We start from the raw sequence: 25,988 nt of genomic DNA, 5'->3' as shown, positions 1-25,988 counted from the left end.
ACACGCATAACAGTCTAAAAAGAAATTGCCGAAGGGAATTACAGAAGGAAATTACTTATAATATAGAAACCTTGCACAAAACACTTACAGAAACTATGCACACGAAAACAAACTTGCACACTTGCTATCTTTCTTCTATATCCTTGCCCTTCTATACTTAGGTCTATTTATAAAGAGACTTGGCTACTTCGGACACCAAACTTTTTTTCAACCTGGCTGCATAGTTGAGTGAGTGTCTACTAAGTGTATTGTATGAGTGGAGAATCCACTAAGTAAAGTATCTTTCAGAAGAAGTGCTTCTATCCGTCGTTTACATTTTTGAAGTTGTGACGTCATTGCTCATGTCAGTAGTGCTTCTATTCATCATTGTTGTGACATCTGTGAAATCAGTGCTTACGTCTCCATCATGTTCTCAAGATTTTGTTCACCAACAGAATCTAGTGAGGGTGTTTGGGAGCTAGTAGCTCTGTGTGAGCAGGCAACTCTAGCCAAGTAGGCATTGGCTACTCTTGCTGAGCTAGACAATCTTTTAGAGATCTCCTGTTCATTTTTCTTCTTGCAACGGTGACACTAAGCATTGTGTTGGTAGCAAAATGAAAGAAAAAGAATATGGTTCCCATATTTCTAGGCTAATAAATTTTTTCAGTATATGTTTCTCTGTTAGATGATACTCTACAGGGTCATGATGTCAGTCCCATAACCAATTGCTTCCCTAGACTAAAGCTCGCCAATATTTTAATTGGTCAACTGGTTCTATAAGTGCTGCTCATTCTAGATTGGATTAGAAGGATAATCGTCTAGTTCTAAATGTAGACCATTGACTTCATGAACATTCATCCGAATTAAGTGTCTTGCTGGTTCAATCTTCAAGTTTATCCACTCAAGAGGAGAGATAGCAAAAGTTTCTGATTCAAGAGCATAGGCTAAATGGTGCCCAAGGTTTTTCGGAAGTCTCATAGTCAATGTTTGCCACATTGGTAGCCAAAGTTAACAGAATTTTCACAAGTTTTATAGACTTGTTGGCACTTCAATTTGTAGCTAAATTCTGCTTCATAGACCACTGAAATGCCTGCCGGTGGATTTTCATGGAGCATTTTGAGTAGCTCACATGAATCTAAGAAAATTTGGAAAGTCGAGTGTTCTGTCATGCTGCGAATATGTGGAAATATTCTGGTATACTGTTGGGTAATCCCATAAGAATTCTTTCTGAGACCATTCGTACTAGAGTAACTTCAGCCTTGGCTTTGAGTTCTGCCAAAGTTAAGTTGCGGTCTATCTTGTGAGAGAGGCTTAGTTATCTTAACTTCATTTCTTCTGATTGAGAGCAGGTTACTTGTATAAGTTTTTGCTGGTTGGACATTTCCATCAGGCTGATAAAGAAATTATGACCTACTTTTACCCTAACAGTGTAAAAGCATCATCTAAAGAGTAAAATTCTTTGTAAGGAGGTTTTTCACATCCTTGGATGACTATCTACTACTTCCCAATCATAGTAGAACTCCCCTGAATTGTAGGCATATTCCAAATATTATCAATTAGACAGTTTTGTATAGTATCAAATTTTGTCCGGGAGTCAAAGTGAAATTGGTCTTCTTGTCTTGTGAACTGCCAAAATTCTTGATTACCGAACTTCATAGTTTTCATTGCAAAAGTTCTTACTTTCTTTTGTCTATCCATAAGTTCTGCAATAAAATAATGTAATATTTTAATGCAAAAATCTAGGTAAAGTATCTGTCTGTCCCTTGATGTGTTCCCATTGAAATCTTAATCCTTAATTTATAATTGTATCAATAAATTTAAGCTATCTTTTTGTACTTAAGACTCTTCCCCTTTTGTTTGCTAACTGTATTTAACAATTGTTTCCCAGTAGTTCTTAGGGTAATTTCTTGTCTATTGTAGATGGAGAGCATAAAGGCGTCAAGACAATAAATTACCGCTAAAATTTCATAGTCTAAAGAAGTCAAATGCCCCCTTTCTTTGTATTTTTCCATAAGCATATCTACATAAGACTTGCGAAGTTTTTGGATCATATTTTAAAATTTTTCTAAATAAAACACCTCCCCATCTTGATTCACATCCATCTATGTCAATTACCATATAGTCTGAATCAAGTGATAGAGTTAACACTGAAATAGTTTTAACCATATTTTTTATTTATTTGACTAGGTCATTGTCTTGTTATTTTTGACCATTTATTGAGGTTTTATAATATAAAGGCTCACTAATTTTTCCTATATCTTTTAGAGAGTGTAGCATAATTAAGAAGTCCAAGGAATGCTCTAAGAGTTGTAGTGTCTTCCATTTTATCTAGAAAAGTAATTTAAAGTAATATAAGCTTGAAGTGTAATTTTTCCTTGTCTCTCCGAGAAATTCTATGTTTGGTGGCCAATTTCATTTTTTTTTTGTGAGAAACTATCAATCTATGCTTTTCAATTAAAGTGAATTATGTGTAAATGGGCATGGTGTTCTTCCTTTGTTTTTGAAAATAGTAAGACATCAATATAAACACATGTAAACATGGAGATGCTTCTGTAAATATTATCTATCTTTCTTTGAAAGATTTGAAGTGTGAGCTTAAGTCCGAATGACATCACTAGTCATTAAAAATGTCCTTATGGGAACGAGAAGGTTGTCCATTCGATAGAATCAGGATGCATCATAACTTGCCAAAATCTTAATTTCATATCAAATTTAGAGTACCATTTTAAGTTTTGTATTTTGTTTAGAAGTTGATCCTTATCTGAGATTTTATAACGTCTTTTTGACAATTATCATTTAACCATTTATAATTAAAAATTATTCTGGACTGTCCACGTTTTTTTCCCGCTCCTTATTGCCGCTCCTTATTGCCTATAAAGATTGGACTCCTATGCCTAGAAGAAGATCTTTAGATTGCTCCAAGGTTTATTAACTGTTTGATATGCATATCACATTCTTCAATTTCCCAGTGTATCTCAAGTCTTGCGCTTGTATGGTGAGGTGAGAGTTTATTATTGCTGGAGACGTAGCTAGAGCAGCTTGGGATGCTTTTAAATTGAAATTCGCAAACGAAGTCACAAGAATTGCCTCTCAAGGTAATAACATAATTTTTGTTATGTCATCCATAGACTTTTAACAACTAGGGATGCAAACACAAGATTAGATTTGAGACAGAAAGAGGCAATGAGAGATTTGGAACAACTCCAACTATTTAGTTGGAATTGGATCAAGTCTTTTTTAATGACTTCTTAGCACTTACTGCAGTAGTAGGAAATTACTACAATCCGGCCTTAGAGAAAGATTGTTCAGTAAACTTAAACTACTTTGAGACTTAGGAAAATAAATCCATAAGTCCTATACAGATATGAATGCTCCTCTACTCTTTGATAACATAGGAGTTAGGATCATGGCTTAAAGTGTTGTACCGAGACGGGCGAAACGAGCGAAACATCTCGTTCCGCTCGACGACTGGCACCGGCACAATCCCGACACCAGACCCGCGACAGCTACGACGTGTTGCGTGACCTCGTGGTCACAGCGGAGGGGTTGATCGACCATGCAACAGCAGCGGAGTGGTCGCATAACCCTTCCGCTGCCGCCGCAGAAGCATTGTGCGACCCTGCGGTCGCTTCAGAGGGGTCGCATCACCAACACGATCACGCCGAAAGAGTCACGCAATCCCCGTGGCCATGGCTGAGGGGCCACGCAATCTCACGGCAATGCCGAAGTCGTGTGGGCTCGCGAATGGTGTCAGATATTAGAATTTTTTTAATTAAACTTTGGTTAATTATTTTAATCTAAAGAGGCTTTATTAAACCCTAATAAAATCATCTAATTAATTTTTATATTTCATTAATTTTAATTTAAAAATTATAATAAAATTTTTATTTATTTATTTATCTATTTTCATATCTTTTCCTTTTTTTAAAGATTATTTTTTATATTATTTATTTTTAAAATATTTATGTTAAATATTTTAGTTTTTAATTAATATATTTTATATTTAAAAAATACTGAAACTATATCGGTATGGCATGATACGGTACCAAAACTGTATCGTTCTGGTCCAGAACCGAAACCTCGCCACGGGTCGAAATTTAAAATCTTAGGATATAACATGTCATCACCAAACTTAAAGAAAAATGTACCTATATATGATAAAAAAACAATTAAAACTGACAATATAATTTCTATAGCCATATATATACTCCTCAACAATACGGTCCTATAAATCGACAAAGAAGGAGAAGACCTATGATCACTCCTAAACCAAGGCGTAAGCCAAAAACAACTTAATATTTGAGAAAACAACCAGGCTAAAAAGCTTTATCTGAATAAAGAAAAATATGTTAGAAAATTCAAACCTATAAAGACTTGTGCAAACACAATAACATGTTTTGCCTATAATAAACCAGGTCATCTATCTTCCCAATAGGACAAACTTATATACTAAAGAAGCCGAATTAGTTAGCCGCACTAACTTGGACTTAGTAGAAGTACAATCTAATGTCTCAGATGTCTCTTCTATATATTCTATTATTTCGGTAGAAGCTATGGAAGAAATTCTTTCTTCTGACTATACACTAACCAATTCCTTTATTCCTAATCCCTATGGGTTAACTGAGAAATATGGAGTAACAATTTCCTCATTTCAACATGATTTTAAGGAATTAGAAGATCAGCTAGATCAGATACAATCTAGTGATCTTGAGTTCATGTATTCTCAATTTATTCCTCAAAATATGACAAACTTACGATCTGACCAAAGGGATTGTCCTCATGATTGGATACTCCGAGAAGGAACAGATAATATTCCTTGTTTAACTTTGTAAGAAGCAAATTTGTAACCTTTGTCTAAAACAGATTTTTGATATTACAATCCCACCGGTTCACTCTGTTAGAGGTAGTACTAGAAATGTACTACTTGAAACTAGAGCATCTGTTCTAGAAACACAAATCAATCTACTGGAAGCAGAGATTGCTAACTTACGAATGTCCATAACATCGGAGGTTCACCTAAAAGGTAAAGCCTTCTTATCTTGGAGGATGCTGAGGACACTGACTTGGTTTTTTAAAAAAACCCAGCTTCAGGAAGATCTGTTTATTCGGATTCAATGTCTTTTAAATGCTCAAGGACATGAACTCAAGCTTCATGCTTTTCCGATAATGGAGCCACTAACTCTAACTATTGATGAAGTTCTTCTACTTACTTTTCTACCAGCCACTTTAATTAAACAAACCAATACTCCATTGGTTAGTACACAATTTGATGGCACTTGCAATAAGTTCGTCAATAATGTTCAATTACGCTTTTATAGAAACTGTGGCACTTTTAGTACGTCATTACTCTTAATCAACTATGGGTTAGACCTCTCCCCATAAGAATATACACTTAATTTTAGGACTCAATTTTCTTGTAGCTCCTGATAGAGCCTTACTTCTTACCAAAGACTATGTTGTCTTTCTTTCTACACCGGTTGTTGCCCTGATCCTCTCAAAATATCCATCAAAGGTTGCTACCGGGAAGCGTGATGGTACCCTAGTTCCATATATATATATATTAAATTAATAAGATAATTTTATTAAAGTTTAATTAAGTCTATTTGAATTATTTTTACTATAAGTAGGAGTTGATTAAAACTATTAACTTTAAGTTTTATTTAATCAAAAGCTAATTTACTTCTTGTTACACGTCACCCCCGATCACGAGGCTCATGCAAAGGGTCTGTCGCGGCCACAGGGCTAGCGTGACACGTCCTCCAGGTCGTGGGTCTCACGCAATTCGTTCGTTGCGGCCACAAGGCTGGTGCGACACTTCCATCGCAGTCGCCAGGCTCACATGACGCTTCCGCCATGGCCACTGACCTCGCACGATGCCTCAGCTGCGACCGCAGGGCTCAGGCGATGCCTCCGCGGCCACCGTGAGGGTTGGGTTTAAAAAAAAAATCGCTTCAATAAAGCGAGAGAAATCGTGCCTTAGGCGTGCTTGTCGCCTCTCAAAAGGTGCATGCTTAAGCGCGCTTCTTTCAAGAAGTGCGCCTTGGTCCGCCTTGCACAACTACGGAATAACCAATGGCAAAAGAAATGCTAAATCAACGAATAAGTTCTGTCCATGGAAAAACACCATAACAACCAAGAAATTCACTCTCGTATTAGGCATTGTTTAAAAGTTTCAATTTCTCCTAATCCATTCGTTTTGAAAAAGTCATTTCCATAGTTAGCCACATGCATAAGATTAAGATACCAGCCAGCTAGCTAGTAATGACTAATGACCTTGGAAAATATTTCCAAGGTCTTGGGTTTGTTTCAGCCCCAGTCATGTCTGGTTTATCCCTTTCTTTCTCTCAAAAATAAAATCGACGTGCACAAAATGCGGCGTTTATAAAATACATTCTGATCAATGACGAACAATTTAAGGTGTAAACAAGAAAACTAAACAAGAAGATACCATAGTGAGTAGTGGATGTGACAGATCTACTCAACAGGAGGGTGAAACACATACGTGCATTAATTATGGAGAGATTTAAGTACAAAGGGACTCAAGAATTTTAAATGATTGTTGTCTACCCTCAAATGAAATGGATTAGGGTAAAGCAATTAGATGGTCAATGTTCAGAGAATAAAAATTCATATAGAAAGTTTTACCGTATCACAGATAAGAACCATTACAGAACCATTTAGAGAGGCTAACAGGCCCATTGATAATTTATTTATGCTCTAGTTGGATGATGGTGAATCAGTTAGACTTGCTGAATAAAAGAGACCTAGAAGATGCTTTCTAAAAATGCATAAATTTTTTATCAGTTTAAATAGGATATGGTAGCAGTATGCAAAGTAAACAGTCACCCTGTTCCATCTCTGTCTTTGTTGCATTATTTCACAAATTAAAAAAACGAACCAACAACATTTTTGGGCTACAGATAATCTTCTCACTGAATCTTCAGTATACAGAAATGAGGTTCAGAAAGATACCTCAGGGGCCATCCACCTATATGTTCCAGTTTCTGCTGTCATGACGCCACCCTGATTCTGAATCCGAGCAACACCAAAATCTGCTACTTTCACAACCTATACAAAACAATAATGAATAGAAGGCCTCAACAAAAATGAGGAAATCAATTTGCAATGCTTTTAAATTTTGCAGAAAAGAATAAATATGTTACAAATAACAATATGCAGATTTAAAATATCGATATAACTGAAATGATCTAATAGAATAAATACAAAAAGACACTTTTTCAATTGCGCAATTCGAAATAGCAGGAATGACAGATTCCAGAGGAAGTAACTTTTTGCCTTTATGGATGGGGAAAGTGGCCATGCAATAGTAAGAATGATACTTGGTTTACTGCTGTTAGGAAATACCAGTTTGTTATGGAGATATACAAAAGAGAAACATGTGTAAAACAATGACAACGTTTTACGTAGAAATCCAGAGGGCAAAAAAACATAGTCCAGAAAAGAGAACTCATTCAAGTAATAATTGCATAAAAAGCTATAGTTATTACATTCGTAGAGGATGATGATGATTACCTGTACCATGATGATGGCACTTAGTACAATGTCCTCACAGCATCCTTATATTTCGTGGACCTAGTCGACCTAGTGGACTTAATCGACCTAACATGTGTGACTCTTCAAAGGTTAGCAACCGGCAGACCAATCTAAAATTCTATACTTCACTTGGGAGGGGCAACAATCAATGCTCGACTTCAGGATCAACAGAGAAAAAAAAACAGTCTAGCTTCCAAAACACTTCAACCACATGTATCTCCCCTACAGTCCAGCAACACTTTGAGATTCTACCTCAATCAATGTGCTCTAATCCTCTTACTAGTCTACTTTGGAAAATCAGATTCCTCTTCACATCAAGAACATGATACACATTAGTTGGTCTTGATAATCCAATCAACTCATCCAACAATTTGACCTTCCATAGTTTCGCCAACAATTTTATATGGGGCATCAATTACCATTGTCAAATTTCGTTCCATGTCAATGAATATGGGCAGAATTTTTTATTCCGCTCACCAATTGGCACACAAAAAGCCTCAATACTCTCAGTACGCAAGAGAACAGGTGGGAGTGTCTTCTGCGAGGCAAATTGTTCATGCTGCAAGCCGCGATCTTGCAGCCACACCTTGTTCCTGGTTCTTCTGTGAGACAGACAACAATGAATGAATGAAGGAAAAGAAAGTGAGTCTCTTCCGCAAGGCGGATCATCCTTGCTGTGTCTTCCACATTCCTCATGATTACCTACTAGTCTACTACATGACTGCAGCTGGGGCAAATGTGGAGTGTCTTCTGCAAGGAGAATCCTTCCTGCTGCATTTGCCTCGCCCGTCTTCTATGCGACTGCAGCTAGAGAATGGTAGGCTCCAAGTTAAACCTTGCTTCTTGATGCGTTGTTGTTGGTTCTTCCTCAAACCATGACAACACCTTTTTGTTCTTCCATGAGCCACGCGATCGTGACAGGTCTTCTTTTTTGACTTCGTCTAGGAACCATGATTCTGCTTCTTATACTGTTGTTGCTGCTCACCCTCCTCTTTCCTGCTAGCTCCCTACTCTTCCTCAATGGTGCACGTGTCAGCACCGCTGGCATAGTACCAATACAGTTTTATTCTATGGGCACTGCTTTGGTCAGCATGTTTGCAATTCGTTCTGACCAAAAGCATGACATGTTTTCCCTGCATTAAGCTTCTCTTTTATAAACATTAAATTACTGCATGTTTTATCATGCCATCTATACTGGATTGTCTGAAATGCTAATCGTCAACTTGTTATTAGAAAATAACATCCTCTTGTTCCTTCTAATCTTTAAACAATGAAGTAAATTCTTGATCCATGATGACTCATAAAGTCCAGATTTACATTTTGTTTTTTGCTTCTCCAAGTCACAGTTGCCAGTGATAGAAGTGCAGAAACTCTAATCAATCATCCACTATAATCTAAAAGTCAAAATAACCTTCTATGGATGGTTCCTCATGGAAAAAACAAAATTCCAAATTTTGGCATTTCTTCACAAAAAGTGAAATCCTCAATGTCTACATGTTCCTTCCAAAGATAAAACATGAAATAAGATGGGGGTCATGGTCATCACTCATTAAACAAGGTAAAATGAATTTGTTAATAGACTAGACTCTCTGGACTTCAATTCCATTGCTTTTCCACTTTTATAGTGCTAAATTAAGCAATGGAGAAGCCTCCAACCAAGTTACTCCCCAGGTTGTAACCAATAGTGAGGCAGAATACTACACGAGAACCCTTGTTCACATCCCCAAAAGGGCCTCACAAACAACTCCTTTGATGTAATGCCATGAGTAAATTTGCCTTCAAAGTTGTTTATTCCATAAATTAGACAATCACCAGCCTGCTATTGATCTTGCTGAGTTTGATTATTATTCCAGAAACTTCAGTTAAGAAAGTGCCTAATTTATCTACATAGCTAAAAGATGAAGTTTTAGGAAGGCGCCCAGTCAATACATTTATACTTTCCGTATGCATGTGACTAAATTAGTATAAAGATAGCAAATGCTTCAAGCATTCTGAAACTTTGTATTAAGTTGATCAAAATATCAAGGAAAAATAGTACCATGACAAAATAACTCTACTGGCAAAAGAATCATACAAAATTACTATCAATGAGTAGGTTGGCTGTCTTCAAGTCTCTATGAACAATGTTGTTATTATGTAAATATTCCATCCCCTTGCAGACATCAATAGAAATTTTCAGCAACATAGAAAGTTCAAGGATGTTATGCTGCTTATGCAAATAGTCGTACAAGTTTCCTCCTTGCATGTACTCTGTAAGACAATAACCATGTGCCAGATAAGTGTAATGTAAAAGGATGTTGGACAATCATCAGCAAGTATGATGGAGTAGTTCTCCATCCAACATGAAATATAATATAAAAAAGAGAAGGATTTTCTGAAAATAGAGCAGCAGATAAACCAGGAAATATAATCTACGATGGTCTCTCTAAATCTAGATATCTGCAATACACATTTTTTTATGGGACTGGACAGTGATCAAAAACAAACAGTGCCTCGATTTTTTCATTCCCTTGATCAAAATAGAGAGTTTATGCACCTTATAGACACATAATTGAAGGATTCATACCTTAAACAAATAAATGTACTTATGAAACAAGGTTATAATTTGGGTACTTATATGAGAGACAGTAATTGCTTATACAAATCATGAAACTTGTAACATACATTATGCCCATTCATTTTACTGCCATGTAAGATTACTGTAAAATTTATCCAACTCCTACTGATTGACAAAAAAAAAGAGAGAGAAATTACAGTTTAAGAATTACATTGAAGACTGAACCAAAAAGAAAAAGAATATGTGCAAAATGACATGTGGGTTAGAATTTAAGGGGTTATTTAGTATTTTACCTAATAATCATTCTAAGGTGTGTATATACACATACATTGTTATCAAATCAAGCTCTTCCATATACAGTGATACTCCAATACTCCAATGGTTCATATTTTACAACATTGAAATGGAGTCATCAAGTGAACTGAATCAGCTATTTTTTATATAAAACTAGGATTGATTCCCTCATGCACACACACGCTTACTGATGCAAATATAATAAAAAAGGAGTCACTTTGTTGCTTTATAATCTGTGTGAGTAGATTGGATGGGTGCTTAAGATAAAAGACAAAGGCTCTTAGGAAATGGTTCAACCATAGGATAACAGTTTACATCCCTACTCATTTATAGTTCAAACCAAGCTCAATTATGCAGAACTACAAGGATGTCTACTTCAAACAATGGACTTTGCACAAGCAGCTCATAGTGGACAAATTAGTGAATAAACAAGACACAGAAGAGTATAAGGGGGAAATGCTAAAATTTGAACAGATCAACAATCCTCCCGTACCATACTTAAGATTTGATTGACAGAAATCCCAAAAATTTTAGTATAAAAGCCATATTTGTATGTGACAAAATCACATATATGTGGCAAAAAAAAAAGTGACTCGCTCACCGCAAGCGCCCCTCACCGCTGCCCCATGGCGAGATGAAAAGAGTAGATCACGGTGACCAAGCGGCCTCTCTGGGTGGGCGGGATTTTATTCCCCAAGGGATTGTTCCCTTGAGGATTCGATCCCTGCTCTCATATGACAATCTACCACCCAAGTACCAACTCGGCTATGCCCGTGGGGACAACGAAATCACATATATGAACATTCAAATTATAACAATGAACAAATGAAGATTTAATAAATAGTTAAACAAGTCCTTTCTTATTACCTGTTAAATGAAGAAAAAAGGAATTCATAGATACATATTATAGTAAAACTCAAGCTGCGAACATACAATGCAGAAAACATAATAAAATTAAATTGTTGATTCAAAATTATTTTTGAAAATAAACATTCACTTAAACATTGAGTTACATCATGGCAATCAGACAACCTTTAAAATGACACGACAAAATATCCAGATAAATTGGGACTGATTTCAGAAAACAAAAGAATGAGTAAACAGAGCAGGATCAACACAGCATAACATCCTCAAAAAGCAGTTCATTCATGTGCATATGCACTGAGTCTATCTTGCCTGTGATTTGCCTCAGTATTCAATTGATGCCAAAGATTACCTGTTACAATGCAAAGTTGTGGAGGTTTTGTGCACGCACCAACAAAACGAACAACATTTTCATGTTGGACATTCCTGGAAGAATTCCCAATGATAAGAACTAAAGGAAGCTAGCAAGAACAAAGGGCACTAAAAGAATGAATCAAGTAATCTTTGTGATGAGGAAAAAAAAACAGAATGGTCAAAAGTAAAGAAAAATAAAGACTTTCCTAAATTCATCCATCATACCATGGCAAGTTGTATTATGGAGTAACAAGTTACCACAAGACTATAAGCATGATATAAAATGGCAAAAGATGAATCACTTACTTTAGAATAAATACTTCTTGCTGGAACTCTTGTAGCAGAGAATCATTGAGAAGATTAGATCTGATAATTTTAATGGCAACATCCTGCCCTAAATAACTGCCACGATACCTACGACAATTTTAAGCACCAATGCACACAAAACAAAAGCATTAGCCTGGTTCACCATGTCTACACTTCAGAAATATAAGGTAATTATTTAACTCACAGATCTCCACAAGACCCAGATGCAATTTTCTCTCCTGTTTTCAATGATCTTCTGTCAATTTCCCACTCACCAGCTTTTGCGACAGCAAGTATCCTCTCTGAGGCTGAAGAATGAGATGAACCAGACCAGGAACCCTGTAAAAACAAATCAAAGTGATTCTTTCATTAGTATTTCATATCCCCACCTCAAAACATGAAAAAGCTCCGCTTCTCAAAGAAGCAAGTGTAGATAATACAACATCCATGATTCCTTCGTAGTGTTTCTCAAAGAAAAACACAGGTTACCACTAAATTAATAAAAATGACAACAAAGCACTCAAGTGCATAAAATGATACCTTAACTGGTCCACATTCTTGCAAACTTGGATCATTTAATAGGCATGATTAACAGGTTCAACTAAACTCAATACCAAATAATTGTCATAATTCCAAGCCAGGCTCTGGCTCCATCAGCTCATGACATATTGTGACTGGCACCAACTTGGTATGCCATACAAAACCACTAGTACAGTTCATTGCAATCCAGAAATGGAAAAACCCCAGCATAAATGAGACTTCAAACATTGTATTAAAATACAATTAATGAGTGTGTCAGGGACTTAGTCGTGAATAACATACAATGTGGAGGACCGGAGGACCAAGTTGTAATTTTAAACTAATGAATAACAAACATAAGTAGAGAGGCATATGCATCATATCAGTATCACATCCTACTTGTTTCCCATTACAACGTGGTATCAAAGTTGTTCTCGTTGATGTGATAGTCTCATTGCTGGTGTTGAACAAATCTCAACCAATCGAATGGTTGATTTTTATAATCATATTGATCAATCAATCAAATATCCTGACCACTTCTAGAGCCTACTACCACTTTCCATCATGGAAAGAGGACTCTTTGATGCAATTTTGAGTCACTGTCACCCATCAAGCTAGAGCATCCGTGCCTCTTCCTCCATACAAACCATCTCACATCAAGCTTAAATGGAAAAAGGCTCTGCTGCCAAGTACATATTATTGTTACATGTTGTAGACTGATAACCAACATTTTCATGTATTATATTGCTCTCATGTTTGACGTTTTAACCCTCTCATATGGTTAAATATTGATTCATATCATGTTTTACGAGAAAAGGGTTTATTTAGAGCTTCATTTCAAATCCTTTCTAATTTAGTACATTATGTCTAAAATATGAATGCACCTTGTTTTGTAGGCATCAAAGAGGGCTCAAACGCACAAAACAAAAGCCAACATGGGCTGGCCTGGCCGTGTCCCACACTGCACGTGACTCGAGGTTGATTCCAGCAGCCCTCAGTAGTCAACACGGCCTAGCCATGCCCCTTGGCACGGTCGTGGCGCGTGGTGGCCAAGAGAGTCAGTTCACTTGGAGGAGGCATTGAAGGCACATTAGGGCGGCCATTAGGGAGCTTCTTCCTCATCCTCTCCACCGTACACCACCCACGGAGGAGGAGAGACGAAAGGGGTTTCCCTCCGTCATCTCCTCCGGTCCGTTCCACCGCCCGATCCATCTCCGGCGACCATCTCCATCCATCGAAGAGAAGAGACAAAAGAGGTTTCCCTCCGTCATCTCCATCTCCGGCAGTCACCTACATCATCCGACCTTACGAAAAGGAAGGGGATTCCCTCCCTCATCAGACGCCATCATCATCACAACCTCAATCCATGGAGAAGAGACGAAAGGGGATTCCCTCCATCATCTCCATCTCTGGTCACCTCATTTCCCGTCGGTGAGCCATCTTCACTGGAGCTCTGGGATTCCTAGCTTCGTGTACACCTCCTCCATGAGCTCTTGGAATTCCTAGGCTTGTTTTGCATCATCCACTTGTAGATGAGAAGCAGGTATGGGGTTCCCTACTTCCTCTCATCCGCAATCATCATTCCACACCATCCACCCCGATCGGAGGGAGAACTCCATTATCTTTAGTACTTAGCTTCATCTGTGCTTGCAATGTGTTTGGTTTAATTCCTCTTACACTCCTTACTTTTGTTAATGCATTTTAATGCCTTTAATTTCTGCAATGCTTGTTTCATGTGAATGCAAGAGGTTAGGTTAGAATAGGATGTTTTTCATTTATTAGTTTTAGCACTCAAATCCAACACAACCCCCCATTTACAATATCAAAAACTCAAACCCCATTTGTCAATAATTGATCCTAAGATTGTAATCTACCACTACATTCCTTGAGAGAAACGATCCGAGTTACCCTATACTGCATTAGTTTGGAGGTTCACTACAATAAGGTTTATCATAGACCAACCTTTATCCTTCCTCACATTGTGGATACCAACATACAGCGTTGATTTTCTTCCCTTTATAAGTAGCAATAATGAAAGCGTCCATCTTTCAAAGAGCATCAGCCCCTCCCCCTGTTGCTCCTTCCTATGCAGTGAGAGGCAGTTCTGCTTAAACATTGAGCAACAATCAAACTCTACAGGTCATCAAGCAATGCCACTGATCAACTTATTGCCGAGTTAGTAGTAATTCAAAGGACTATGTGATAATTGTCCTTGCCTGCAACCTGCAAACCCTCACACTATTTGAAAGTGAAAAACAACTATAGGTGTAGCCCCTCTCCATTCAAAAGTCTGTACCAACCACTAACAGAGCTCGTGGCAGAGGAGGTGGTCATGGAGATCATTAAGGCTATAGTAAGGCTATTAAGGTCATAGTGGTAGACAAAACAAGCCAAAATGAACACTGTAGAGAATTTGCCCATGTTTGGATGGGAAAGGAAGTTTCTGGCTATCTATTATTAGGTCATCCTCTACATATCACTCAACTGGTCTTGTTATTACTAACCAAGTCTTTTTTAGTCTTCCTCTTCCTCGTTTGATGTGCGCGTTTATCATAGTTTCACATCATCTAACTGGAGCATTTATTGATCGTCTAAGCACATACCCGTATCATCTTAAATGTATTTTTCGGAGTTTTTCTTTAATAGATACAACTTCAACTTTCTCTCTAATGTTTTCATTTCTTATTCTGAATTATTAAATGTGTCTCGCATTTCTCATTACGTCTAATATTGTTAAATTTAAATTTCATATATTCTTTTTTTATTCTACTAAACATAAAATATTTCTCTTCTAGTGTTTTCTGCCAAGATTCTAGTTTAGCATTTACTCCATGTGTTTCATCTACCAAATCATATCATCTGCAAACAACATGCCCTACGGTACTGTGTCTTGAATGTGTGCAGTGAATTCGTCCCTAATTAGTTTAAAAAAAAAAAAAACTTAGAGATTATCCTTGATGTAATCTTATCTTTATTGGAAATGTTTCAGTTACTTAGCAAGTGTTTACTTTGGTCGTTACATTATCCTACATATCTTTAATTAGTTCAATATATGTTACGCTAACATCTCTCTTTTCTAGAATTTTCCATATAATTTCTCTTGGGACTCTATCATAAGTTTCTCCTAAGTCAATGAATACCATGTGTAGATCTAGTTTTTTTCACGATATTTTTCAATTAGTTGTCTAACAAGATGTATAGCTTTTATTGTCGACCTTCCAAGCATGAACCCAAATTGATTTTGGTATCCTTCCTTAATCTTTTTTCTATTACTCTTTCCCAAATTTCATGGTATAACTCATTAGTTTAATACCCCTATAGTTTGCATAATTTTGTACGTCTCCCTTGTTCTTATATAAGAGAACTAGAGAACTTACCCTCCATTCATCAATTTTTTTTTTTTTTTTTCAATATTATGTTAAATAAGTTTATAAGTCATTCAACACTTTATTTCCTTAAGCACTTCCATATCTCTATCGAAATATCAGCTGGTCCAATGACTTTTCCATTGTGCATCATATTTAAAGTTTGTTCTACTTCTAAAGTTTGAATTCTACGATAAAAATTTAAATTTCTATACTCATTTGACCTACTTAAATTACCTAAGTTAAGTTAGTCACTTAAATCTTCATTAAAAGTTAATAAAAATACTTCTTCCACCACTCTTTTATTTAACCATCGTTTACTAATACCCTATTGTATTCATCTGTAATACATTTTATTTGACAAGATTTCTTATCTTTCTTTCTCTCACTTTAGCTATTCTATAAATATCTTTTCCCTTCTTTTGTATTTAATTTTTTATATAATTATTCAAAATTTTCATTGTTTGCTTCATTCACTACTTTCTTAGCATCTTTCTTGACTATTGTATATTTTTTTAAGTTTTTCTCATTCTTACAAATATATAATTCCTTATAAGTTGTTCGTTTTTCCTTCACTTTCTCTTGTACTCTCATTCCACCCCAAGATTCCTTAGTGGTGCATGCCCCTTTGATTCACCGAGTACTTTAGATTTTATTTTCAACTTTGATACCATCTTATCCAATGTCGTATTAGAGTCACCATATATTTCACCTAATGATTATACTCCTACCTTCTTCTTAAATATATTGTCTCTCATCCTTTAACTTCCACCACTTAATTCGAAGAGTCGCAGATATTTTCTTTCTATTGATACTATGTTTGAGGTATATATCCAACACAACTAACCTATGTTGGATAGTTAAGCTTTCTCTAGGAATGACCTTGCAATCTTTACAAATATTTCTATCCCTCTTCCTAATCATAAGAAAGTCAATTTGCGATTTATTATTCTCACTTTTAAACATGACAAGTGTAATTCTCTTTTCTTAAAAAACGTATTAGCTAATATAAGGTCATATACTATCGCAAAATCCAATATAGTTTTTTCTTCTTTATTTCTCATTCCAAACTCACAACCCCCATGTACTTCTTATATTCCTCATTTTTCACTCTAACATGCGCATTTAGATCACCTCCTATTAAAATCAATTTATTTGACGGAATGTTTTGTAATACTTCATCTAGATAGTCCTAAAATCATGATTTGGTAGTTTCATCTAATCCTACTTGCGGTGTATATATGTTAATTACATTCATAGTTTTTTTCGCCGTTATTATCTTAAAGGCTATAATTCTATTCCTTTTTCTAACTACTCCTACAACTTCATAATTTAACGAACTATCTACAATAATACCTACTATTTTTTTTCTTTCTTATGTACCATAATTTAAAACTCGAGTTCTCTATCATCTTTGTCTTCTCGTCTACCCATTTTATCTCTTATACACACAAAATATTAATTCATCTCCTAATCATCGCATCTACTACCTCCATTGATTTACGAGTGAGGGTTCCTATGTTCCATGTTCCAAATTTTAGACTATTAGTTTTCCTATAATATTTATTCTTATCCAACCTATAGTGCGAGAACTCTTACCTATTTAACACTACACCCAAATTCTCATGGAGATGTAACGGTCCTTGCCGATACGTTACAGTACACTCGAGTTCTAGAGATATAGCAATCCTTGCCAAGACGTTACAATCGGACCTGTAACACGTTCCTTCCGGGGAAGGACCTATCATTAGCACAATAGTTTAATGGGTATATTCATTGAGCATTTGTCATAGTTGAACGCTAGTTGGCAACCTAACGCAACCCTCCTCCTTGTTTAGTTGTTGTTTTATCAAAATTGTCAATTATTCTTTCACTTAATAAAAGGCATTGTGTAAATCTTAATTTGTTTATATTTATCTCTTTCCTCTTATCTTTGATTTTTTTTGTTTAATTCACTTTGAATTTATTATTAGACAGTAAGCTTATTAAATCTTTAAAATGCTCTATAACATTGACTAGTAATTTTGTTTCCATTCAACATTCATGGATAGAGAAGGTGATTAACATGAGCGCGGATCCTCTGGTCGGCAAAACGTGGACAAGAGGATGGGCCATCGGTGGAGAGTGTTGACCCCCACTTATTTTACACGTGGGGCCATCACTCTCCACAAATGGTGGAGAGTGGCCCATCCTCTTGTCCACGTTTTGCGGACCAGAGGATCTGAGCTGGATTAACATAAAGCATGAGTATTGGGCCTTAGTAAATTATTTACACCACCTCCATCTATTTTTAAGGCAACTCTCTAAATTTCCTCCTACAAACTCACAACCATCTTAGATATTTGCGTTCTTCTAATCTTGAAGATATAATGTCTACTTTATCTTATCTTGCGAATCCCAAATATAAAGCCTATTAGTTGCAAAAATACATTTAAATTATGTCATAAATCGTTGTTAAATATGCTTCTACATCAATCTCTTTACTTCATTGATACTTAGTGGTTCTAGTCGAGTATGTTCTAAAATTGGTTTTGAGCACTTTGCTACTCATTGATAAGCGTTAAAGCATGACTTGGTTTTTATTAACGAAAAATTGTATTGCCTTCTATACCAAGAAATAAACCCAATTTGGTGTATATGTTATGGTGATAAGAAGAATAATAAAAAGAATGTGTCTCATCCTAAAATTTTAGCTTAGCAAAGAATTATTTGTTAGTTATCTTTCCCTTATACACCATAACAGAATGGTGTACTTGAAAGAAGAACTCACGGTACCCTTCTCTTTCATATAGGGATCCCACTCATATTTTGGATGATGGCAATTTAATTTACACTCTTTTATACATTACATGCCCCCTTTACAATCCTATTTTCATTTGGTCCTAAATTCTTGGTATTTGAATGTGCTTGGTTTGCCTATTTATTATCTCCTGGCAAAGATAAACCATCACCTAGTTCAAAAATGTTTTTTACCTAAGCTTGATTTCAGAAGGGACATAGTTGCAACTGTCCTAAGTTAACATATGTATTTGCTTCTGTTGATGTCATCTTCTTTGAGTCTGCCTCATCCTTTTCAAACTCTTCATCTAAATCAGAGTATGTGATTGAGATGTTTAGAGCCTCCACTGTAGAGGACAGTTGACAACCATGAGACTACATTACTCACCCAATATCACCTCCTATTCCATATCTAACCTCTAATTTGAATATTCCTATTGCTCTCTAGAAAGAAATTCACAATTCCTTTACCTCTCGTTTCATTTCTTATTTATATCTTATGTTGCAGGGTTACTGGCTATTTTGTCTTCTTTTCTTTTTCTTTAGCTTCATACTCTATTTTATGTAATATTCAGTGGCACTCTCGCTTCTATAGTTTGCGTCTATGGTGGAGACAAACTATGGTTGAGGAGATACAGGTCTTACATTCTAATGCTGCTTGAGAGTCAGTAGCTCTTCCTGCTGGCATGTCCATAATATGTTGCAAAAAGGGTATTCACAGAGAAGGTATCACACCTTCAGGGATTGTAAGTGGTTGAAGGCTCGATTAGAAGGTAATGGTGACGCATTCAAGTCTAGATCACTTGAACATCATTTCACTATGGCTAAAAATTGCTTCAGCCCATCTGTTCCTCATGTTGGTCCATCATATTTTAGCAACCCCTTCACTAGTTTAGATATCAAGAATGTCTTTTTGCATGGTGATCTTATGTAAGAAGCAGCGATTGAAATTTCGTTCCGTATCGGACGGCACGGACAGTTTTTACTATTCTGCATGGGGAGCGAAACCAACATCGCAGGCGCAGCAATTTTGAGCACGTCATGCGCCCCGGAGGCACCGTCGAACGCTTCTACCATCATCGGACTCTTCAAGTGGTGCTAGAAGCATCGAGGGATGCTTCTGGCGGCACCGGAAGCATCCCTCTACTCTTCTGGCGCTGTCGGTGCCGTCGGAGGCAATGCGGGCACCACGTACGCGTTTAGGGTTCCTGTGCAAAATCAATATTGAGTTTTAAATAATGTAAACAATTCCTAAGTCTGATCTTTCGAAGAGGCTTTTGTAAACCCTAATTAAATTATCACAATAAATATAAAAATATATTTAAAATTTTAAAAATAATAATAAATTTTATTAATTAATATTCTGAAATTGTTTTTATTTTTAAAATTTTTAAAAAATTAAAAAATTCTATTTTTTTTAAATAAATTAATTAAATATATATTATTTTGTACTTTTTTATTCTGATATAAAATTTCAAATTTATATTCTGATATTTTTTAAAATTATTTTGTACTTTTTTACTATTTTAATATTTTTTACTATTTTAAATATATATTATTTTAATTAATAATTAATTAAATGAATAAATAGTTAATTTATATAATTATTATATATAAAATAGTATCTTTTTATTAATTTATATAATTATGATTATTTAATCTAGACATTAGAGATATAGAGTTGACCTAAATAAAATGTTACAAGAATTAATACTTCCATCTGATTCACGCCACTTATTAGCAAGGTAATATATTATGATTTATCAATTTTAATTCGGCTTATTAATAAATCAATTTTCTTTAAAGAAAATTATATTTAATTATTTTTCTAATAATATTAAGTTGTTCAATAATGGAAAACTTATATAAAATCAATATACAACTTATTTTAAAATTATACACAATAAATATATTTATATAATAATTACTATATATAAATTAAAAAAATATAGAAACTGTATCGGCACGGCACGATACGATACAAAAGCCGTATCTTTCCGGTCTTGGACCGAAATCTCGACATGGATCGAGATTTTAAACCTTGGTAAGAAGTATATATATAGCAACCTTCATATTTTAATACTCAACAGGAAGATATGCAAATTGAAGAAGTCCTTGTATGGTCTAGGCAATCCCCTTGTGGCATTTTTTCTTAGTAAATTCAACTTTGCTCTCCTTCAGTTTGAGATGATTAAAGGTGTCTCTGATCACCTAGTAAATCATCTTACATCTCTATCTGGGAAGTTTATTCTTCTTGTTGTTTACATGGCTAATGGACAATATCATCATAACTATAACTAGTTATAGATCTACAAGGATCATAAGGCAAAAAGTCTATCATCATCACCATTTTCAGTTTAAAGAAATAGATGATATGAGATATTTTATTAGCGAAGGAGTGGCTCACTCAAAAGGAGACATTTATATCTTCCAAGGAATATAAAACATTTATATGCTGGAGAAGACCACTATGTTGGCATCTAGTTGATGCTTGCATAGATCTGAATGAAAACTAATGTTAGGATAGAGTGGGTCATTGAAAGGTATAGAAAAATAGTTGAGAAACTATGCTTACTCACAACCACAAGATTAGTAGGCATATCACTCGCAGCAACGAGTATAATCAGTTAGTTTCTTCATGCCCTAAGTCATGATCGTTTAGAAGCTGTGTCAATTTTACAAAAGCTAAGGAAAGGTCTTTTGTATCAAGATTAAAGTCAACTTCCAATTGTGTAGTATATTGATACTGACGGGCAGGTCTCCTATAAATTATAGATCTATATTGATCTGATGTGTCCTTTAAATGCAATTTGATTTCTTTAGAAGAACAAACTGTCATAGTGTCAATTGCAAAGGCAAAATATAGATCAATGACTCTCTACCTACATGTGAGCTGATTAGAGTTAAATAGTTGGTGCCAGATAGACACATACTCCCAAAGAACAAAGGAAGTTGTATTGTGACAACTCAACTTTCTTGCATCTAGCTTCTAATCCAGTGTTCTAGTCGCAAAATAAAAAGTTTCATTGTCACTTCGTTAGAGACAGGTGTAACTCATTAAAGTTGTCACATCATCCATTAGTTTCAATGATAAATTAGGATTTTTCTAATTTTAAGCCAAATTCAAGGGGAGTGTTAGAAATGTAAATAATATTAAGAATCTACTTGTAATTTTAAAGTGATCAACATGGATAGAGAGAACTACTTAGGGTCTCAAACCCTGATATTCCACTATTATAATAGCGATTCACATTTTGAAGGTCCATTATGTACAATTTGCTTGACCGTTAGTAAGCTTAGCAGAAGAGTCCCTATATAAAGAATTGATACTTATACTTTTGAGTGTATTAACTGGTGGGGTTGCCTTAGCTTGGTAAACCTAGTGCAGTTGTTTAGGTTATCAATCTTCTGTCTCAAGTTCATAAGATTCTACAACTTGAGTGCCTAGAGCCAGCCTTGGGGCTGTCAAGGTGGGGCCGGCGCACAGGCCCCACCTCCCGTGGGGCCCCTTTTTTTAAAAAGTAATTTTTGTATATATTATATATATACAGTAAAGATAAATAAAATAATTTTTTTATTTATTAAAAAAATGAAAAATCTAATTATAAATTCTAAAATATTATAATATTTATTTTTTTATAAAAGTGTCTCCTAAAGAAGAGAAAAATACCGACGAGAGTAGACATTTTATTCCTCCTTCACGATTCTTTTCCAATATCTATTTCTCTAAACCCTAATCTTTTGAAATTTACTTTTGCTCATCCTCAAACTCTTTGCCCACATTGATACCCATCATCCAGCGCTACAGTTGCCACATCCGTGTCGCCGCCCTCACCCACCGATACTACACGGTAGTACACGTGTTTAAACACACTTCGATTTAGATGAAATTTTCTTACTTGAATTAAAGGGGATTTTTTTTTTTTGCGCCAAGCCCTTTAAAGTCTAGGGTCGGCCCTGCAAGTGCCCTTTTGCTTCTCTTGTTAATTCTCTTCCTATAGGAGGGGAGATATTTGCAATCCTTTTTCCATTTCTTTCCCTCAAACATAAAGCTAGAGATGACTTAAATTGCAAATCCTTACCCTAGTTGTTATACAATATTTCTTATCCTTGTGAATTGATGTCTCCAAAATGGTCCCTATCATTTCTTTATTTTTTTTCCATCCAAAGGTCCATAAAACTGGATCGGACCACCAGCTTGAACAGAAAATGGGAACTTAATACTTCTCTAGGTTAGGTTTGCTTGTTTGTGCAAAAAATAAAAATAGTTAGCTGGTTTAGTAAAACTCAACTGGTCAAACTGATCTTCAAAAAATAGATCAATTTGTCATTTTATTAAAAATGTCAAAAACTACTTATTTGTAATTTCAAATAATTAACTTTGAAATATAAAAATAATCACTTCTAATATTTAACCTCCTATAATAATAAATACATAAAAAAACGAGATCCTCCATCAAAAATAGAATTGCAAGTTGATTATTCTAACTTTATATCAATAAATAATAATTAGAACCAATAGACTCAACCAAACCAATATTTTGGCTACATGCTGTTTGACCAATTGTGACCAATTGATCCACTGGTCCAACCATTGAACCAATAACTTGGAGCTTAGTTGGTGCAATTCTCAGTTTAGTTTTTATAAGTATGCAAAGGTCTGACCCATAATCACTATTTGTAGATTGATAGTTAGTCCTAAAATTCCAATTGTGTTCTACGATGACAAATATTCTAGTTTCTAATTGTCTCACAAGGATAGTTCGGTCCAAGGATTGAACGCCCCCACACACCAAAATAACACCTAATACAAGTCATCTTCTCCTCCGCCACTGCCTCTTCTTCTGCACACCAACTGACACAAATTCGTTCAATGATCTCCCAGCAGCAACTAGCACAAGAAATTTTATCTCCTTTTGCTTTTCTATTTGATGGAAGCTCATAGCTCATTTAACTGCATTCTCTCTTGATAGCAAGTCTTTCACTAACACTCTTTTTATAAGCATATGAGGTCATCAAGCATCTAATGAATAACAATGTCTTCTCTTCTTCTTTCGGAGGCCTGTAGCTCGTCACCTCATCTTTCTCTTATTTGCAAATGTGCCAATGGACGTAGTTGACAACCTTAATGCAAAGTAGAAAAAAAAGCATAAAGTTCCCCTACATTTTATCTTCTGATAGACCAAGCTGCTAATGGACACCACGTCTCATCATTGCTAGAACGACACCCACAAATAAAATTTCAAAACTATAAAAGCTCTAACAAACACAAGATTTTAGTGGTGTTAACCATTTCGAGTGTTAAGATGATTAAATTAGTTTTATTTGTTAGATTAGATTATTTTATTAATAAAATCAGCTTACTTAAGATAAATGGAAATTTTCATTTTTATTTATGAATAAATCCCTACAAATCCTAAAATGGTTTGAATACATTTTTAGTAATTAATATTATCTTAGAAGAATTTAAAATTAATTATTGATGGGCTAAATCTATTTTATGCACAGTGGTTAATTATTTAACGTAATTAAGTAGATTTGGTTTATTTGAAGTAGATTTAATAGATCTAGTCATAAAGATTGGATAATTCTTCGAAAAATCATTTTGTATTTTAGAATTAATTAAATAGCAAATTTCTATTATAAGTATTTGAGTTAGTCAAGATAATTCTATAGTATCTTAAGTATTTTCAGATTAATTAATTTATGAAAAATATTAAGATGCTTAGAACAAGTTAAATAATATTTTATTTTTTCTAATGGACCTTTTATTTAAAATATTTTTTGGAAAATCACATTTGACTATGTCTCTTAAGGTTTCTATAGTTATCTCCAATTTATGTACAAGACAAGTTTCAGAGAAATAAATTATGTTATCGTTTAGGGTTTCCAAGGTAGGCTTGCCAATCTTCTTCACATTATTTTTTACTACCATTATTGTTATGCATTTTTTTTATTGCTATGTATTTTGTTAAGATTGGCTGTGAGATTTATTTGCTGTAGTGCTGCATTAGTAGCTGATCAAGTCTTAAGGATAAACATACACCAGCAACTGAGCCAAGGGCCTATTAAAATTATCACAGTATACAAAAATAAAAAATGATCCAGTTTAGTGGAAGAAAAGATCAAATTTACTAATAAGGATAATGTTTAAGGTTTAAAACTTTAAACATCTAAAATAACATTCATCCAAGTGAACAACTTTGTACCTCATTTCTGTTGAGTACTGACTCAATCTCTTTGTGCAAACCATCTGTATCCTGAACAAAGTAGCGCAAAATGAGTACATTGACAGAAGTTACTAGCATAAGCTAAAGAGAGAGAAAAAATTCTAATGCCCTTATTGATGATATCAACACCAAAGTTTTAGATTTAAGCAGAAAATGAATGTCATCCTGGGCGAAGGTTATAATTTATAAGGTTGCCAAGACTATGTTCCAGAGCTTAGAATCTAATGATCCAAACAACCTAAATGATTTGCTTAGGATCTTATGACCCCACAATCTAACCCTATGTTTTCTTCTTGTTGCTATGGAGAACCTTTGTCAAAAAAAAACCGTGACCACATAGATATATGTGCCTTCCTTAAATATTTTTAGAATTTTGATTTACCTATCAAAAATAATTGTTCCTATAGTCTCATTTGATAAAAAAATTTATATAAAAGTGTTTTAACTTTCAAATAGAAAACTCATTTTAATTGTTGGCATTATCATTCATCTTATTACTATCACTCATTAGGTTGCTATGACCATGAACCATTAAAAAATCTATTACATTTTTTATATATCTATCATCAAAATACTCTCATTTATGTTTCAGAATGATAATATTTAAAATGCTTATATTATTACTATATATATTGAAGGGGAGCCTTAGCACTATGAATTAAAATCTTGAGTCCATGGACCAGCACCAGCACAACGCCGGCACACCGTGACGCATCCAAACTCATCGCACGAGCTTGGAGACACGTACGGACGCATCACATGAGCCTCGCAACGCGTCCTATACGTGTCGCGGGAGCTCAGTGAAGGGGAGCCTTAGCGCCATGAATTAAAATCTCGAGCCGTTTCACCGAGGAAAACATCTCATTCCACCCACGGACCGTCACCGCCACAACGCCAGCACGTTGCGACGCGTCCGAACGCATCGAGCAAGCCTAGAGACACATACGGACACATCGCGCGAGCCCCGCAATGTGTCGCGCGAGCCCCGCGACGAGTCCAGATGTGTCGCGGGTGCTCGACGACTAGTCCGGATGCATCAAGTGAGCCCGACGATGAGACCGAACTAGTCGCGTGAGCCCGACGACGAGTTTGTACATGTCCGGCCCCAACAACACGTCCGAACGCGTCGTCCAACCCCGGCGATGCATCACGACGTGTCGTCTGGACCAACAACGAGTTTGGACCACA

At 35.4% G+C, this 25,988-nt stretch overlaps 1 protein-coding gene across 12 annotated transcripts in view; it reads right to left on the bottom strand.

Annotated features, from left to right (window-relative positions):
* Window positions 1–25,988, bottom strand: part of LOC122006927 (serine/threonine-protein kinase STY46-like) — a 56,998-nt gene that overhangs the window by 6,482 nt on the left and 24,528 nt on the right. For all 12 annotated transcript variants that reach the window (XR_006118797.1, XR_006118799.1, XR_006118798.1 and 9 more), the window contains 6 exons: window positions 24,780–24,830; window positions 12,114–12,247; window positions 11,909–12,016; window positions 11,601–11,674; window positions 9,608–9,783; window positions 6,952–7,047 (listed from right to left, as the gene is read on the bottom strand). Coding sequence is in view for 8 of the 12 variants with exons in the window: in XM_042562631.1 (XP_042418565.1) it covers window positions 6,952–7,047; window positions 9,608–9,783; window positions 11,601–11,674; window positions 11,909–12,016; window positions 12,114–12,247; window positions 24,780–24,830 (639 nt within the window). In the remaining 4 variants the exon portion in view is untranslated. The remainder of the gene's footprint in view (window positions 1–6,951; window positions 7,048–9,607; window positions 9,784–11,600; window positions 11,675–11,908; window positions 12,017–12,113; window positions 12,248–24,779; window positions 24,831–25,988) is intronic.

This window comes from Zingiber officinale, chromosome 7B, assembly GCF_018446385.1.
Source record: "Zingiber officinale cultivar Zhangliang chromosome 7B, Zo_v1.1, whole genome shotgun sequence".
In the NCBI taxonomy this organism is placed as follows: Eukaryota; Viridiplantae; Streptophyta; class Magnoliopsida; order Zingiberales; family Zingiberaceae; genus Zingiber; species Zingiber officinale.
Note: the sequence above shows the minus strand (reverse complement) of the source record. Positions and strands in the feature narration are given on the sequence as shown.